This window comes from Adiantum capillus-veneris, chromosome 6, assembly GCF_014529385.1.
Source record: "Adiantum capillus-veneris isolate H3 chromosome 6, ASM1452938v2, whole genome shotgun sequence".
In the NCBI taxonomy this organism is placed as follows: Eukaryota; Viridiplantae; Streptophyta; class Polypodiopsida; order Polypodiales; family Pteridaceae; genus Adiantum; species Adiantum capillus-veneris.
The window spans coordinates 114,290,799-114,305,452 of record NC_140936.1 but is presented as its reverse complement, the minus strand read 5'-3'; the positions used below and the strand labels follow the sequence as shown (position 1 = coordinate 114,305,452).

Below are 14,654 nucleotides of genomic sequence, written 5' to 3'. Positions count from 1 at the left end.
TTTCAGCCATTTAACTGGCGCAGTCTTGTTTAAGAGAAGAGTGCACCACCAAGTGTGAGCATTCCCCTTAAAGCAATAGGCAGCTCTCCGAATCTTGGAGTGCTCTGAGTAGCGTCCTCCCGCGAAAGCGATGTCAAACTGCTGTATAAAAGACAAAGCCTTCGAAGCATCTGAGTATGTTGAGAATGTGTCAAATTTAATTGACTGTCCACCTTCCTTAAACTCTCGGACTTTCTTGCTTTTATCTTCGAGAAAGTCATACTGGTTGGCTTTATAAAAATTCGTCTTGCTCGCATGAAAGTTTCCGTCATCAGAATCTGAGCTGTCTGTAGACGAGTCCTCAGTAGAACTATCAGGCTCGGGGCGAGATTTAGCCTTCTTTGGCTTTTTCTTGCCCTTTCCGAAGCTTTGTTTCTTGCTTCGCTTTTTACCTTTTCTGTCTTCTTCACTCGAATCTGAAGAGCTAGAAGAACTGTCAGAAGAAGAAGAAGAAGAAGAATTGGGTACTCCTTCAAATCGAACACGCTTCTTCTGTTTCTTTGCCTTGTCAAATGTCGACTGACGACCCAAATAACCTGGAAAGTCAGTGCTTTTCTTTTGCTTTTTGGCTTTCTTCTGTGTGCCAAAAAGCTGAGCAATCCGTGCATCAACCACCTCTTCTAGTTCCTTCTCTGAATATTGTCTGGGATCAGAAGGTTTCTTGAAAGAAGATTTCGGGGGTGGTGTAGTGGTTTTCTGCCACTGCTCATGCTCTTCCTGAAAAGAAGTCTCTCTCATAAATTTTGCAAATTTTGGGTCCTTCGCAAAATTGAGCATCATCTTTGTTGCATCGCCGATCAATTGACGATGCTCCATCTCTTGTCTCTCCGCATGAGTAGGCCGAGGCGGGCCATACTCTCTGCCTGAATCTTCGTTGTGATCCTAGCCCGCATCTCCAGATGCAGAGGGAGTTGACTGACCCCTGCGTGAAGCCATAGGTGTCGTGGAATTTTTTTTTTGGGAATCGGATTTCCCGTAGAAGAGAAATTGGCCGTGCTCTGATACCACTGTAACAGACTTGGACACTCCAAGTCAAGAATCAATCACGACAGCACGAAATAACCACTTCAAACAATTCACAGTTCACAATAGATTTTACACTGGCCCGACGGAGTTCCGTGCCTAGAGATATTGTCCCCAAAGACTGGCGCCCCTTTCGGTATTTCTTTTTGTATTAATCAATCTTCAAAGTACAAGAGAGCGGTTAGGGTTTCACTCTCAGACTCTGCGTCCAGATGCTCTGAGAAGTGAGGCCCTCACCACTAATTTAAAGGTTACAAGGGATGCCCAAAAGCAGAGCCCCAAAAGCTTGAAAGCACAAGCCTGAAAGCGAGGGCTTCTGAAAGCAAAAGCAAATTCTCTCTCTCTCTCTCTCTCTCTCTCTCTCTCTCTCTCTTAATGAGAGCAAAAGCTGAGATTTGCGTCGCTCAAAAATATCCCAAAAAATAAATAAATTATTATTATTATTTTGCTTTTTTCATCTCCGCGATTTTCAAAAATTAGGGTTTTTGGCAAAAATTAGGGTTTGCAGGAATTTTAGGGTTTGTGGTAGAAATTAGGGTTTCTGCTGTCCGCCACGTCATCACTTTGTGACAGTGACGAGCGCTTTCTTTGAGGCAGTGGGACCGCGGTATACGCATGCCAAGGTCAGCCAGTCCCGGACTTGTCTGTTGCTTTAGAGCCAGAGGACATGCGTGTAGTTGCTACTGACTTCTACCGTGATCTATTGTCTGCGGAGCTTCAGTCAGAGCGTCAGGATGCATGCAGAGAGCAGGTGTGGATACAAATGCCTTGTCTTGTGACTGAGGAGATGCGCTAGAGACTCGAGCCTGTGTGTGGCGCTCGTCTCTCGCTCGTCTCTCACTGTTGATGATGCCTGGAGGAGGGAGTCCCGGTGCTGTTGTGCCTCCAGGAGGAAGCGTTGTCTTTGGACTCAAAAAATCTGATGTAGAGTGGACTGATCTACGAACAAGGTAAGGTATTTTCCTTTCTCCTCATATGCTCTACATGTGCATACATAATGCTCCTCGCTCTCAATCTCTATTGTGCAAAGTCTGCATATCCTCTTTGGTCTAGGGACATGTGTAGCTCTCCCTGTCTCAATCTCTAGGTGGTGTAATGATACTTTGAGCTGTCCAATGGCAACCCATGCTCTATGTGGCATATAGACATCCATGTATCGCGGTCTCTGGATGAAACCATTTGCTAGAATGGTCAGGAAGTGGTCTTTGTAGTATTGCCTCTTCGTGGGAAGAGGCTCTCTAGGTGTGATCCATGTATAGCTGCCAGAGATCCTGTCTCAGAACTCTATTCCTCTCTTGGTGTGAGAGCATGTGGGGAGAATCAGGATCATACTGGAAAGGAGGCAAGTCCGTGACGTCCAAGCCATGGGATGTAAACCACTCTATGACTTGTGAGTACCATGCTCTTGTGTGTCCCTTTTGATGCAGCTGTATCGACGCCTCGAAAGCTCTGCGGGTGAGTCTGTTTGGTGGGAGCTCTCGCATACGTTGGATGAAGTAAACTGTTTGAAAGAGAGCCCTACAAGCATTGGTGGTGCGGCTAGCTCTGCTCTGATAATCTCATGTGGTACTGAGGGTTTGCTGTGGAGAAAACGATAGATCATGATGACGTGTGGGCACTCTATCTGTGTTCATAGAGATGCTGATAGCCTTGGTGCCCATATTGCGGCAGCATACATCATGGCAGGTGTGACTAGAGTGTCAAAAAGCCACCCCTTGGTGCAGGGCTCTTGGAAGTGGGCCCGATGGCATCTGCGCTCCAAGGTAGCTAGTGCTGCATATCCTCGTGTAAGCCGCGGTCTCTGGCTGCCTGGGCCATGGAAAATCTGCCAGTAGTGCTAGTAAAAGTCACCCCCAAGTATACATATGAATCAATCACCTCGACCTGTCCGCCTGCTACGGTGAGCACTGCTCTACTACGGATTGTTCTGGAGGTATGGAAAATCCTGACCTTGGTCTTGACAAGGTTCAGTGTGAGTCCTCTATGTGTGCATAAATCATTTAAGGCTCGTAGGTGGCTCTGTAGTCCCCCCTGTGTCTCTGAAACTAGAATGATATCATTAGCATAGAGCATAATATGGACTGGTATACTTGCTAAGTTTGATCCCGCTCCGCGTGCTCGTAGGATATAGTATGATATCGATGTAGAGACCAAATAGAGTCGGGGAGAGAGGGCATCCTTCCTTCACACCAATGGTGCTAGCAATGGGATCCAATAGTCCACCTGGGCATCACACTCTACCTATGACTTGTGCATACACCTTGGTCTGAAAGCTTCACAGAACTGCTCTCGTAATGTGGACCAAGTCGTAAAGTGGTTCTCTGCAAATTGATTGTACCATTTATTTGCTAAGCCATCCAAGGTTGATGGGAAGAGTACTAGGTAGGCGTCTTCTCTATTGAGACCATGACCGTGGGTGAGAAATGTACTGGAAAAGGTGACTTCAGAGGCGAAGAATTGGTTGAAAGAGTGGAGGTAGCGGCGTAGGAAGGTAGGGGTAACGGGGCGAGTAGACTTCTACTCAGCACGAAGGGTTGGCGCTTCCGATGGTAGTACTTCAAAGGACTTAGTAGTGGAATTTGTGGATCTTTGGATTGCCTTGTATGTGTCATGCAGTAATCAGAAGCCCACCCAAGCTTTGGGCACGAAGACCTTAAACTGATTGAACACTGGTCCATATTCCACTAGACCAGGGCGAGTGACTTAGACCACTTGGCTTGACTTGTACGAGAGACAACTAGACCAAGACGACAAACTACTAGACCAGGACGAGAGACTAGACTAGGACAAGTGACTAGACCAGGACAAGAGACTAGACCAACTGGTCTAAACTTGCTGGACTAGACCAAGCTGGTCGAGGGAAAGCTGGACGAGACCAAGCTGGACCAGAGCAATCAGGCAATTGAGGTCCCACCAGGCATGCCAAAAATGGGAGCACTTGTAGCGGAGATAATGTGTCGTGCTCTCTAGAGTGGGTGCTCCTCAGTGCAATGTGCGTGAAATCTCACTCCAACAACTGGAAACATTGTAGACAATGAATAACGGAGCAAACACAGCGACTCAACAATAGAACCTGAACAACATGGGACTCGACTAACTCAAATGAACCAGTACAGACGCTGGCATGGCAGCACATTCAGATCCAAGCCCATAACTCACGGGTACAATGGGGGTGTGGAGGCTCCAGAGTCCAATGTGTAGGGATGGTGCAAACGTGATGTGCATGAACTGAAGACGCTAAACTCAAGATGCCCGACCATAGTAAGTAGACGACGATCCCCATGACTCAAAAGTTGTCAAAACAACTATGGATATATACAACCATAAAAAGCCACCTACTGCTCACAAATTATCCAATCCAGCTAAGTCTATCTCCAAACTCTGGTGGTGGTGATCTGGCCCGGTGTCGGCTAGACTACCACCCGTATCCCCGCCACGTGTCACTGCCCAGGCGAGAGTTCGTCCAGTGTGAACTCCAGCCCAACAGTCACTAATTGTCTGTCTTGTGCCAATGACACTGTAGCCCTGCTACACACGGTTAGCGGCTAGACCTTCCATAGGGATTTCCCTTCTAGTACTATCCTCCCATCGTGTTTCACCACCTATCAGACTGTCAGTGGAGCAGATACCGGGCATGGAACCTGTTCTAGGCCAGTTGCCTTTACCACCTTAGCTGCCTTAACCCTTGCTTGGTCCACCTCCGACTACTACCTCGAGGGTGAGGGTTACATTGTAGTTTCTGGGACACTGCCCTCCTTCATGGGGGTTAGACAAGGTTGACGCTAGTGGTGATGGACATGGGCCTCTTCAGATTGGGTTGTACCTCCTTCGCAGATTTCATGAGAGCACTCCACAGCTTGTGGTGGGCAAGTCAATCCCCCTTTTTGTCTTTTTACCTTCCTACAGAAGAGGCAGTTTTACAGTTTGCCCATCATCATAGTTGCCAAGAAACTCGTTTCTTAACTGAAGAAACTTACGAAATGTTTCTAACGTTTCGAAACTTATCTCCAAACGTTTGAAGGTGAACGCTTCCTATTAATCTCTATGTCGCATGGTCTTACACATTTATTGTGTTTTCAACTCGAGGAGTTTTGGACTCTCTCTTAGTCTTTTATAAGTAATCTTTGCATCCATGTGTTGTATAAGTAAGCTTTGCATATAAGTATTTATGGCTTATCACTCATAGTTGCTCATGAAACTTTTGAGGCGGTGTTTCTTAATTTAACGAAACTGGTTTCAAAACTTTGGAAACTCGTTTCAGAACGTTTCGAAACTTCGTGGCTACTATGATCATCACACATCGGAGAATGGTTCGATGGGTGAATGGATGATCTTTTCCCTTCATGTAGAGCTGCATTAGAGTGGGTTGATAGCGAGGAATGTTTCTGTCTACTGATGGTGCTCTGTATTCCTACTTGTCCACCTTTTCCTCCATTCTTATGAGTCTGGAGGTAAAAGGGGGTTTTCCGTGTACTATCTTGCAGTCAGGTCATGCTACGCACGGGGTACACTGAGATTATAGATTTCCACTGGGGCAGACATGTCTCACCCTTGCCCCCAGGTGCTGTAACTTTTGACTGTTTTAACTTTTGCTTCTATCAAGAGGGGCATCACTAGCTTGACAGTTTGTAGTATGCTTACATATTGTTGTATGCTCAAATATAGCAAAGGAGTGATGGCTCCTGTTGCTTATGCACATTTCATGCTTGATTCCTTGGTTTCCATGTATACTCCCAGTGATGCATTCATGAGTCATGGGCCGTTTGGATACAGGCTATGTTATACATGCTGTGGTATAGTACTTAGTTAGTCTTATGCAGAGTATGTACTGTGCTGGCTGGTTTACAATGATTTTATGCATACTTATTGTGGTTTCTTCTTGGTCTGTGCCTTCCGGGCTCTGTCTCTTGTGGAGATAGTTTTGGGGAGACCTTCCTACACGTTTGAGGATGTATGCTTTTGGGGTGGTTCAAAGTTCTTGTCTGATTGTTTATGCTATGGATACAAATATGATGACTTGGAACACCAATGGGTTGCATACATCTAGATTGAGAGGGTCTAGAAGGATGCTTTTGAGACGAGACCTGCAGAGACAAGTTGCTGGCGAGGTGGATATTTCACTCATTCAGGAACATAAAATTGTTGCACCTTTTGGGAATATCATGAAAGGTGGTTCTCAGAAATTTTGGAAACCCGCAAATGGACACTGGTCTCATTGTTGTGGTGTATGCATTTCGGTTGGTCCGCGCTTGCTTGCTTTAGTAAAACACCGTGGCACTTTGGTAGTGGGCAGAGCAATGCATGTTGCAATTTCAATTTGATGAGACATTGGTGGGATTCCTTTCGGTCTATGCTCCCAATAGGCCACATGATTGTGCTCATTTTTGGATTGCTTTGACTGCCTCTGTGCCTCCTGTTGACTCTTGGGTTATTTGTGGTGATTTCAACAACATTGAGTCAGATGCAGATTGGTGTTATGCACGCAAGCCAGTATTGTCATTGATTTCACCTTTGGAGCAACAGGCATGGGAGCGGTTTCTTTGAGCGACACCCTGTGGATGCCTGGCACATTCTGGCATTTGGTTGCCGTCAGGGATCTCTTTGCTACTCATGGGGATTCAGAGGGGCAGCCAGATTGCTGGAGCGTCTGTATAGATTTTATGTTGTGCATGGGTAGCCTCAAGGGGTGGTGCCGCCTCTATTTGGGCTGGTACTGTATTGTCAGATCATTTTCTTGTTTCACTTTACATCTCTTTTGGGGTTCCTTCGGCCTTGAGAAGGGTGCTCGGATCCTAGAGCGAGTTCTTTCAGAGCAGGATCTACATCAGTAGTTTAAGCAACTTTGGTCAGGGGAAGCACCATCTATAGCTTCACCTGCACAGTTGTTAGCATCTTGCATCCAGGAGTCTTACTGCTTGTGTAAGGAGACGGCATGTTCTATTTGTAGAGAGATTCAGCACAGAGAGAGTGTTCTATGTGTTTCCCTCATCTCTACTCCACACATCCTTTAGGACTCTCCACATGATCCTTACTTTGCAGGCAAGGATACATAGATTTTAGAGGAGCTATGATGGCCCCAGGAAATGAGGTCAAAGTTTTACTCTCATGCTGTGGCGTCCCGTTGGATCTCAAGAGGGGATAGGATGAACAAAGATTTCTTTGCTATGCACAGAGAGACCATCCACATCTACGATGTGTGCAATCAGGATTCAGCAGGGGTTGCATATGGAGCCGTATTAGGTGTTAACTATTGCTTCGGATTTCTATAAGCGCTTGTTCACCGCAAAGGCAGTCACTCCGGAGATTTTACAAGCTAGAGATCCTTCATGAGGAGGCGAGTGACTACAAAAATGTGTCTTCAGTTGATGGCTCTATTTTCCTTGGATGAGTTGCGAGATGCAGTGCTCTTCTTCAGGTGATGATGGTCTCACTAGAGGTTTTTTGGGATGTAGTAAAAGTGTGGCTATTAAGAAGCTGCCGATCTTATGCCATGTCGATGTGCTTAGGCCTTGTATCTCTCATAACGAAGGGCGGGGACATCACTTGTTTGAGACAGTGGCGGCCCATCACACTCCTCTCTTTGGTTTATAAGATATTGGCCAATTGATTAGTGCTAGACTGCGTCCTTTTGTGCCGGACCTTAAATTGCAAGATGGTGGCACGTTCCCAACTCTAGTAAATAGTCTCCATAATGGCCTCTATCTGGTCTCCGGTGTCCTCTGATTTTGCGAGCCACCCCCGCCTCGTCGGCCTCCACTGCATGTAGAATCTCTAGGTGCCCGTAGTCAAATATCTCACAACATTGGCTCTGTATATGTGCATTGAGTTCTGCCATAAGGAACACTCTCCTAGAGTGAAATAGTGCATAATGTACTTTGATAGGCAAGCATAGGATGATGCCCCTGTCTCCTCCTCCTCTCGTGGCTACTCTTGAGTGATCGTGAAAAGAGGCATAGTGCGATGTAGAAAGGGAGTTGATATCTTTGGTTTTGGTATTTGCAAAACTGTGGGCTGTTTTTTTCCAGCTGATTTCTTTCTGGCAGGGTTTCTTGCTGTTTTTTAGGATTTTCAATCTGTAAAGGACTGTTTTCCTGTTTCAAGGATTTCAATCAGCCGACTAGTAGCTATTTTTCTGCTAGTGTTTTTCTGTTTTCTGCAGCCAGTCCATTTTTTTTACAGCGGTGTATCACAACAGTGAGGTGGAGGTTTTTGTTTTACCACATGATGATGGCTTGAACACCTTGCTTTTCACAATGGAAGCCTTCAATACCCTTACTAAGCAAAAAATCTGTGGCAGTTGGTTACCACAATGGAGGATTAGGGCTTGCAGATAGGAGCCTTGTTGAAGGTTTGTTTTTGAATAGAGACTTGCAAGTGTTGTGTACAACAAACACACTGGCACATGGTGTCAATCTGCCTGCTCATACAGTGGTGATAAAATCCACGCAATACTTGTAAGTGCACGCGATTTCTGAATTGAGTCTTTTTGTAAGACTTATGACACTAACAATATGTACATTCTTCGAATACCAGTAGCAAAGAGAAAGGTGGCTACGTGGAGTATGATAGAGGCTCCATTCTACAAGTTCGTATTTTTTTCGTTCATGCAAGGGTTCTGTTGTTTCTGTTCGGAAGGACGATAATAGTTGTCCCGTATTTCTCCAGATGTGTGGACGTGCAGGCCGCCCACAATTTGACGACAATGGTGTGGCTATAATCATGACAAGAAGGGAGACGGTATGCCTCCTTCTTAATAAGATTATGGGGAAAAATATTGTTTTGAAGTCTTATGTCACCCAAAGTACTTTTGACTTTAAACACACTAATTTGGCTAAAGAAGATTATATTAAAAAATCTTGCTACAGAGCCATGTGGTTCCTCTTGCTTCAATGTTCTAACACAAATATGCCTCTCTTTACTTGACGTGGACGCCCATATCAGGTTGCACAGTGCAGCATGTAGGAAATGAGAATGCTAGTTTCTTAATGAAAAATGTAGTACAAAGTTGGGTAAGCTGAGCTGAATTCACCAGTGTTGTTTAGCTCAGGGGTACTTATGGCATCCAGTTCTGTTGCATGCCATGAGCTGACTGCTGAATCCACCTTTGTTTCACAGGTGCATCTATATGAAAACCTTTTATCAGGATGTGAACCAGTGGAATCAGAGTACTGGCTTGTGTTTTTGTTCTTGATGTTAAGTACCATTATAAAGTACTCATATTTTGAAATTTGATCTGTGTCTACAGGCTTTTTGGCTCAGTAGCGGAGCATTTAAATGCAGAAATTGTCCTGATGACAGTTTCTGATGTTAGTCTAGCTATTGATTGGCTCAAGTGCTCATTCCTATATGTCAGGATAAAAAAGGTTAGTCATGCTACAATTAAAGATTAGATGGAATAAATTTGCTTGAATATTTATTATGTACATTGTATACTGCTGTGTAGAATCCAGAGCATTACAATATTCATCACGGTGGTTCTGCTGAACAGCTTGAAAAGAAGATGAAAGGTACTAAACAGGAAAGCGATGCTGACAATTTTCCAGGAAGATTGTGTATGTTGTTTATGCGAACTTTCAAGGACTCTGACCGCAAAATGCATTTCCTTTAGATATTTGCTTGCAAAATGTGAGTCAGCTATCAACATACGGCTTGATTCAAACCGACGCAGATGGTTATATTTTGAGGCCTCTTGGTAATTAAAACCTTTCTGGTTGTAAGCTATGGCTTACCTTAATATACTTGATTGTTCGTCTGCGTGAACTAAGTCATTACTCCAGAATTACTACTTGTGAGGCTCTTTATGTCACAGAACCAGGGAGGCTCATGGCGAAATACTATTTGTGCTTTGAGACTATGAAGCTTATTGTCCAATCAAGGTCAGGAAGCACCCTGGAAGACTTGCTTCATATACTTTCCCAGGCTCAAGAACTGAAATGTAAGCAAGCCACGTTAGAGTCAAGAGAAGGACCAGAGTGTCATTTGTGCATTCGGTCAAGTCCCAAAAATATTTTGAAGTAGTTTCATGGAATTAAATGACCAGGGATCAAGTTGAGAAGAACGGAGAAAAAGCTGCTCAATGACATCAACAGTGATGTCTCTGGAAGGTTAAGATATCATGTGGTCAGTCCCAACGGAAAAGTTAAAAAGAGGATCCAAACAGATGAGGAAAAGATTTTCATACTCACTAATGATGCTTTGTCAGGAGAACCTTCGTCTTTGGATTTTACCATGAGTCAGGTTTGAGACAATGCAGGTCTTTTGTTTTCCCATTTCAGTTAGTTTTTTCAAATTTTAACTCATTTGTATATTTTTTTGGGTCAGGATGTAAACGGGATATGCTCAAATGGGAAAAGGATTGCAAGGTGTATGAGTGATTATTTCATTTTTAAAAAGAGGTTCTTGGAGTCCATCAGTGCTTTAACACTCTCAAAATGCTTACATCAAAGACTGTGGGAGGATAGCCCCTATCAACTCAAACAACTGACTGGTGTTGGCATGGTCACTGCGAAGGTGTCTCTTGCTATCAAGCATCAGCCTTCAATGCAATTCATCTGTCCCTTTGTCAGTGTTTAACTTGTCAGTAAACCTTGATTTCTTCAATATGGAACACAAAAAATAAAATAAAATGCAGGCATTGCTTCATGCGGGAATAAACTCTTTTGCCAAACTACTATCAGCTGATCCTCGTCGACTAGAGATTCTAACAGGACGTAAATATCCCTTCGGAAATCATGTCAAAGAATCTTTGGACTCATTGCCACCTACTGTTAGTATGATGTTCCTCGGCGAGAGCTACTCTAAGCAGGGTATGACTTACACTTTGCAGCTTACTCGAAGTTGTCAGCAGACACAGTATAAGAAGAAACATTTTGCTGATCTGGTATGCTGCTCTCTGAAGGTTCTACTTTAAAGTGACATTTTGGATACTGTGAAAAAGCCAGCTCAATCAGCTACTTATGTCTTCCTGCAGGTTGTAGGTACTGAATCTGACAATAAACTCTTGTTTCATGAAAAAATCAGGTCCACATTAATGTCCAAAAACCTTAATCTTATTTACTTTGAGTCTGCGCGATATCTATTGTGATGTCTTGTAAAACATTTGCAGCCAATAACTAACTTCACCCAAAATTTGTTACAGACTCGAACAATTTTCCAGGTAATGACTGGTTGATGTCCGAGAATGGCGTTGCTTTTGTTAGGCCTTGTGAAATTAGTTTCAGCTTTAAGCTTTGCTTGACAGTCCATATCAGATAAATGTACGATCTCTTCCCACAACGCATTCGGGAGACATCTTTGCTACTCTCATTTCAGAAGAATATGGTAAGATCCTTTTTCTTGAAACTCTGCAGCATTGTTTCAGTATGAAGACCAGGTTGTATGCTCATGAATACAAAGAAGACAAATTTGTTACTTTCTCCTGATTATTAAGAAGACAAGGGTCTGTTCTCGCTGCAGTCGGGATTGATGTCACAGCTAGATTTACAAGTAGCTCTCGTGGAAAGCAAAACTCTGCTTGGAAGAAAAGAAGCCTTGATTCAGTGAGAGAAGTGGAATCCACTGAAAGACGAGAGTCAGATTCAGCTTCCACACCACTGCCTACAGAAAAAATTGGGCCTCAAAGCACAATAGGGGGTTCACAAGAACAGCCCTTGAGTGCTGAGTCGCGGAAGGCAGCTTGGCCTGCCCTATCTTTTTCAGGGTAATTATTGGCAGGCTATTATTTGGAGTATCAAGAAGCTGTAACGAAGCTAATGCAGACTATGTAATGCATTTGGCAGGCCAACTTTCAATTTCTTATCAGATTCCCATCAGCAGCCAAGCAAGAAAGGTGGGTTTGATGGGCTTTAGTTATGCTCAATCTGTTAAGCTGAATATTACCTGCTCAAACAGTAAACAGATGAGATTTTGGATTGCACGTTGGTTTGTAATAGACCAATTGGGAAAAGGCATCTTGGAACAAGATGATCCTCAGCCAGAAAGCAGAGAAAGTACTCCCAAAAAGAAGGTCAAGGTCACCAAATTAAATGTGTTTGATCACATAAAGAAAAAGGCGAGAAAGCTGACGGGCCTATCAGGAGGAGCTAGGATTGAGACATCAGAGTACTCGGATCAAATCAAGAAACCAGAAGACTCTGGTACATCTGAGACAGCTCACAAGGAACAACTTTCAATTAGAGAGGTTCACCTTCAGGAGTGTCTGCAAGACACAATGGTAACTGTTGTTTTTCCGTGTCTAGGGAAGTCGCTGTAGCAATAAAACTTTGCAGGGGCGGGGGGTTTGGTGCATTCCCCACCCCTGCTAAGATTCATTGCCAACCAACAAGGCTATGTATGGTGTACTGAGATATTTTTTTTCTTCCATACAGGTAAACAATTTGGATCCACCATTCTGCAAAGAGGAATCTGAGTCTAGGTTCAAAGCAATTATTGGTTACCAAGTGCCAGATTCAACACCAAATGAGGGCCCGTTGAGAGATTTGTTTCCTTCATTCTCCACAGTGCCCATGCCCAAGTAAGTAAAGTTGCTATGAAGCTCTTTATCTTCACAAAATGTGGTTTGGTGTTTATGAAGGTAAACATAATGATTGCTTCACACTTCTCATGATCTGTTTTGTATGGTTCATTCAGGCGGGCTTCACCAATTTCTGTTCCAATTTCTTGTGGGGGGCAGGATAGTAAACCTTCTTTCATGGGCTGTACAAGCATTTTCTCTTTTCTTTAAATAAATGTTTGCACAAATCGTACTATTTATTTTGGTCTCTTTGTGAAAAAGAAAAGCTAAGACTTGGCGGGAGGACAGAAATAGAGGAAGCCTCATTATATAATGGCATGTTAAAATATGCCCTAGAGGAGAAGAGAGAAAGAAGTACTTGGTTTTTGTATACCTTTTGTTGGCCTGCAAGTGGCAAAGGCCTTGGTGTTTGGTTGGTGTTTTTAAGCTTTGGATATAAGGCATTGATGGTTGTAAGTGGATACCTTCAAATCAATGTTTGTTCTTTAATGCTAAATCTTGAAATTGAAAAAAGCAAGACAAATCTTTTTGCTTTTACACTCATTTCTTGAACCCCCCCCCCCCCCCCCCCCCCCCAAAAAAAACCTCTCTCTCTCTCTCTCTCTCTCTCTCTCTCTCTCTCTCTCTCCACCATCCCCTCACTAGGATACACCTGTCCCTAAGCCTCTACAGTCAAAACCTCTCTCTCTCTCTCTCTCTCTCTACACCATCCCCTCACTAGGATACACCTGTCCCTAAGCCTCTACAGTCAAAACTCTAGCTCTAGACCCTTTTGCAGAAAACGCGTATAAAGACAAAGCAGAATCTTGGAAGTGCCCGAAACTGAGTGCCTATGCGTAGCTTATGTTGTCACGATTCTAATGACTACTTGCACGCAGAAAACAAACATCGTTTGATATACTTACAGTTGCAAATAGCTCGTAGATGAGCGAGTGCGTGTACTATGTTCCGCGACGAATGCTTGGTGTCGATGCGTAGCTCTTGCCGAGGCTAGCGTAATGGTGGAGTCGGATCTACCATGTGATGAGCGAGCGGGGAGTAGCTCCAGGATGAAGCTCACGCTCTCTCTTCCTCTCTCACACCCTGTAGACGACAGCGCTAAATTTGATCGAGATTGCCAAGAAAGGAAAAGGCAAGGAAATAACCCCCACCCCCACACCAACCATCATCAACTTGACACTAGAAGAGGAGCAAAGGAGACGTGTGCGGGCTTTACACGTAAGGATATGTGGCCTCAAAGACCAAGATAATGTGGATGAAGAGGTAAAAGAACTCATGACTCTGGTGGGGTCAACGAACAGACGCATATCAGGGCTTGGAGAGTGGGCACTAAGAAAAATGGAGCAACGGAGAAACCTTGAAGGAAAGGGCACTCATTCTCCGCTTCCCCTCCATGGAAGCGAAGGACTTCTTAAAGAAGAGACCGACTCTAAAGAAGTCTGACATCTTTCTTGGAGATGACCTCACCCTCTTGCAGATTGCTCATATGCAAGAAGTAATACTGGAAATTAGAGCAACAAGGGAAAAGGGGAAGATTGCGTTTTACAAGGATGGAAAGGTGGTGATATTGGAGGGACGCCTCGCATGACGGTGCGAGACTAATGGGACCACACTAAAGATGGCAACCTGGAATTGTAATGGGTCGAAAGACAAGATAGCATGATCAATTGCTACTCCAACTGGCCTAGTGCCCACCATGAAATCTTGAAAGATGGAATGAGACCTGGTTGGGCCATAACATAGTCCACTGTGCTGGCACCATGTCGGTGTGGAAAGCAAGTAAAACCTCTAGTTGTCGAGAATCTTTGTAGGCCATTCAAAATGGCCAATCTATGTGTGGTTCCCATATCTATCAAGTATCTGCCATACTCAGTGTATTCCTCATCTTGTAATAGTCTGGATAGACCCATCTCTGTAACGTCCAGCTCCCTAAGCATCTCCTCGGAAGTATCGTAAAATATTTTCTGGTGGTGGGCAGTCCTAGCATTGAAATCCCCTAGTATGATAATGTCACCATCCTTGGAAAACTCCCATATGTCATTATCCATAATAGCAAAGGGGGATTGTCCTCTAGGTGATG

The 14,654-nt window shown here is 44.1% G+C and overlaps 1 protein-coding gene across 4 annotated transcripts in view; it reads left to right on the top strand.

The window, feature by feature from the left end:
- Positions 1–13,111, top strand: part of RCK (DNA helicase ROCK-N-ROLLERS) — a 77,923-nt gene extending 64,812 nt beyond the window's left edge. For all 4 annotated transcript variants that reach the window (XM_086514670.1, XM_086514673.1, XM_086514671.1 and 1 more), the window contains 19 exons: positions 8,360–8,516; positions 8,596–8,647; positions 8,728–8,799; positions 9,178–9,227; positions 9,308–9,425; positions 9,506–9,569; positions 9,671–9,754; positions 9,872–9,997; positions 10,103–10,299; positions 10,384–10,572; positions 10,694–10,942; positions 11,033–11,082; positions 11,201–11,218; positions 11,303–11,382; positions 11,518–11,761; positions 11,841–11,890; positions 11,994–12,274; positions 12,429–12,574; positions 12,691–13,111. In XM_086514670.1, coding sequence (XP_086370796.1) covers positions 8,360–8,516; positions 8,596–8,647; positions 8,728–8,799; positions 9,178–9,227; positions 9,308–9,425; positions 9,506–9,569; positions 9,671–9,754; positions 9,872–9,997; positions 10,103–10,299; positions 10,384–10,572; positions 10,694–10,942; positions 11,033–11,082; positions 11,201–11,218; positions 11,303–11,382; positions 11,518–11,761; positions 11,841–11,890; positions 11,994–12,274; positions 12,429–12,574; positions 12,691–12,784 — 2,321 coding nt within the window. In that variant the 3' untranslated portion in view covers positions 12,785–13,111. The remainder of the gene's footprint in view (positions 1–8,359; positions 8,517–8,595; positions 8,648–8,727; positions 8,800–9,177; positions 9,228–9,307; positions 9,426–9,505; positions 9,570–9,670; positions 9,755–9,871; positions 9,998–10,102; positions 10,300–10,383; positions 10,573–10,693; positions 10,943–11,032; positions 11,083–11,200; positions 11,219–11,302; positions 11,383–11,517; positions 11,762–11,840; positions 11,891–11,993; positions 12,275–12,428; positions 12,575–12,690) is intronic.
- Positions 13,112–14,654: the final 1,543 nt, after the last annotated feature.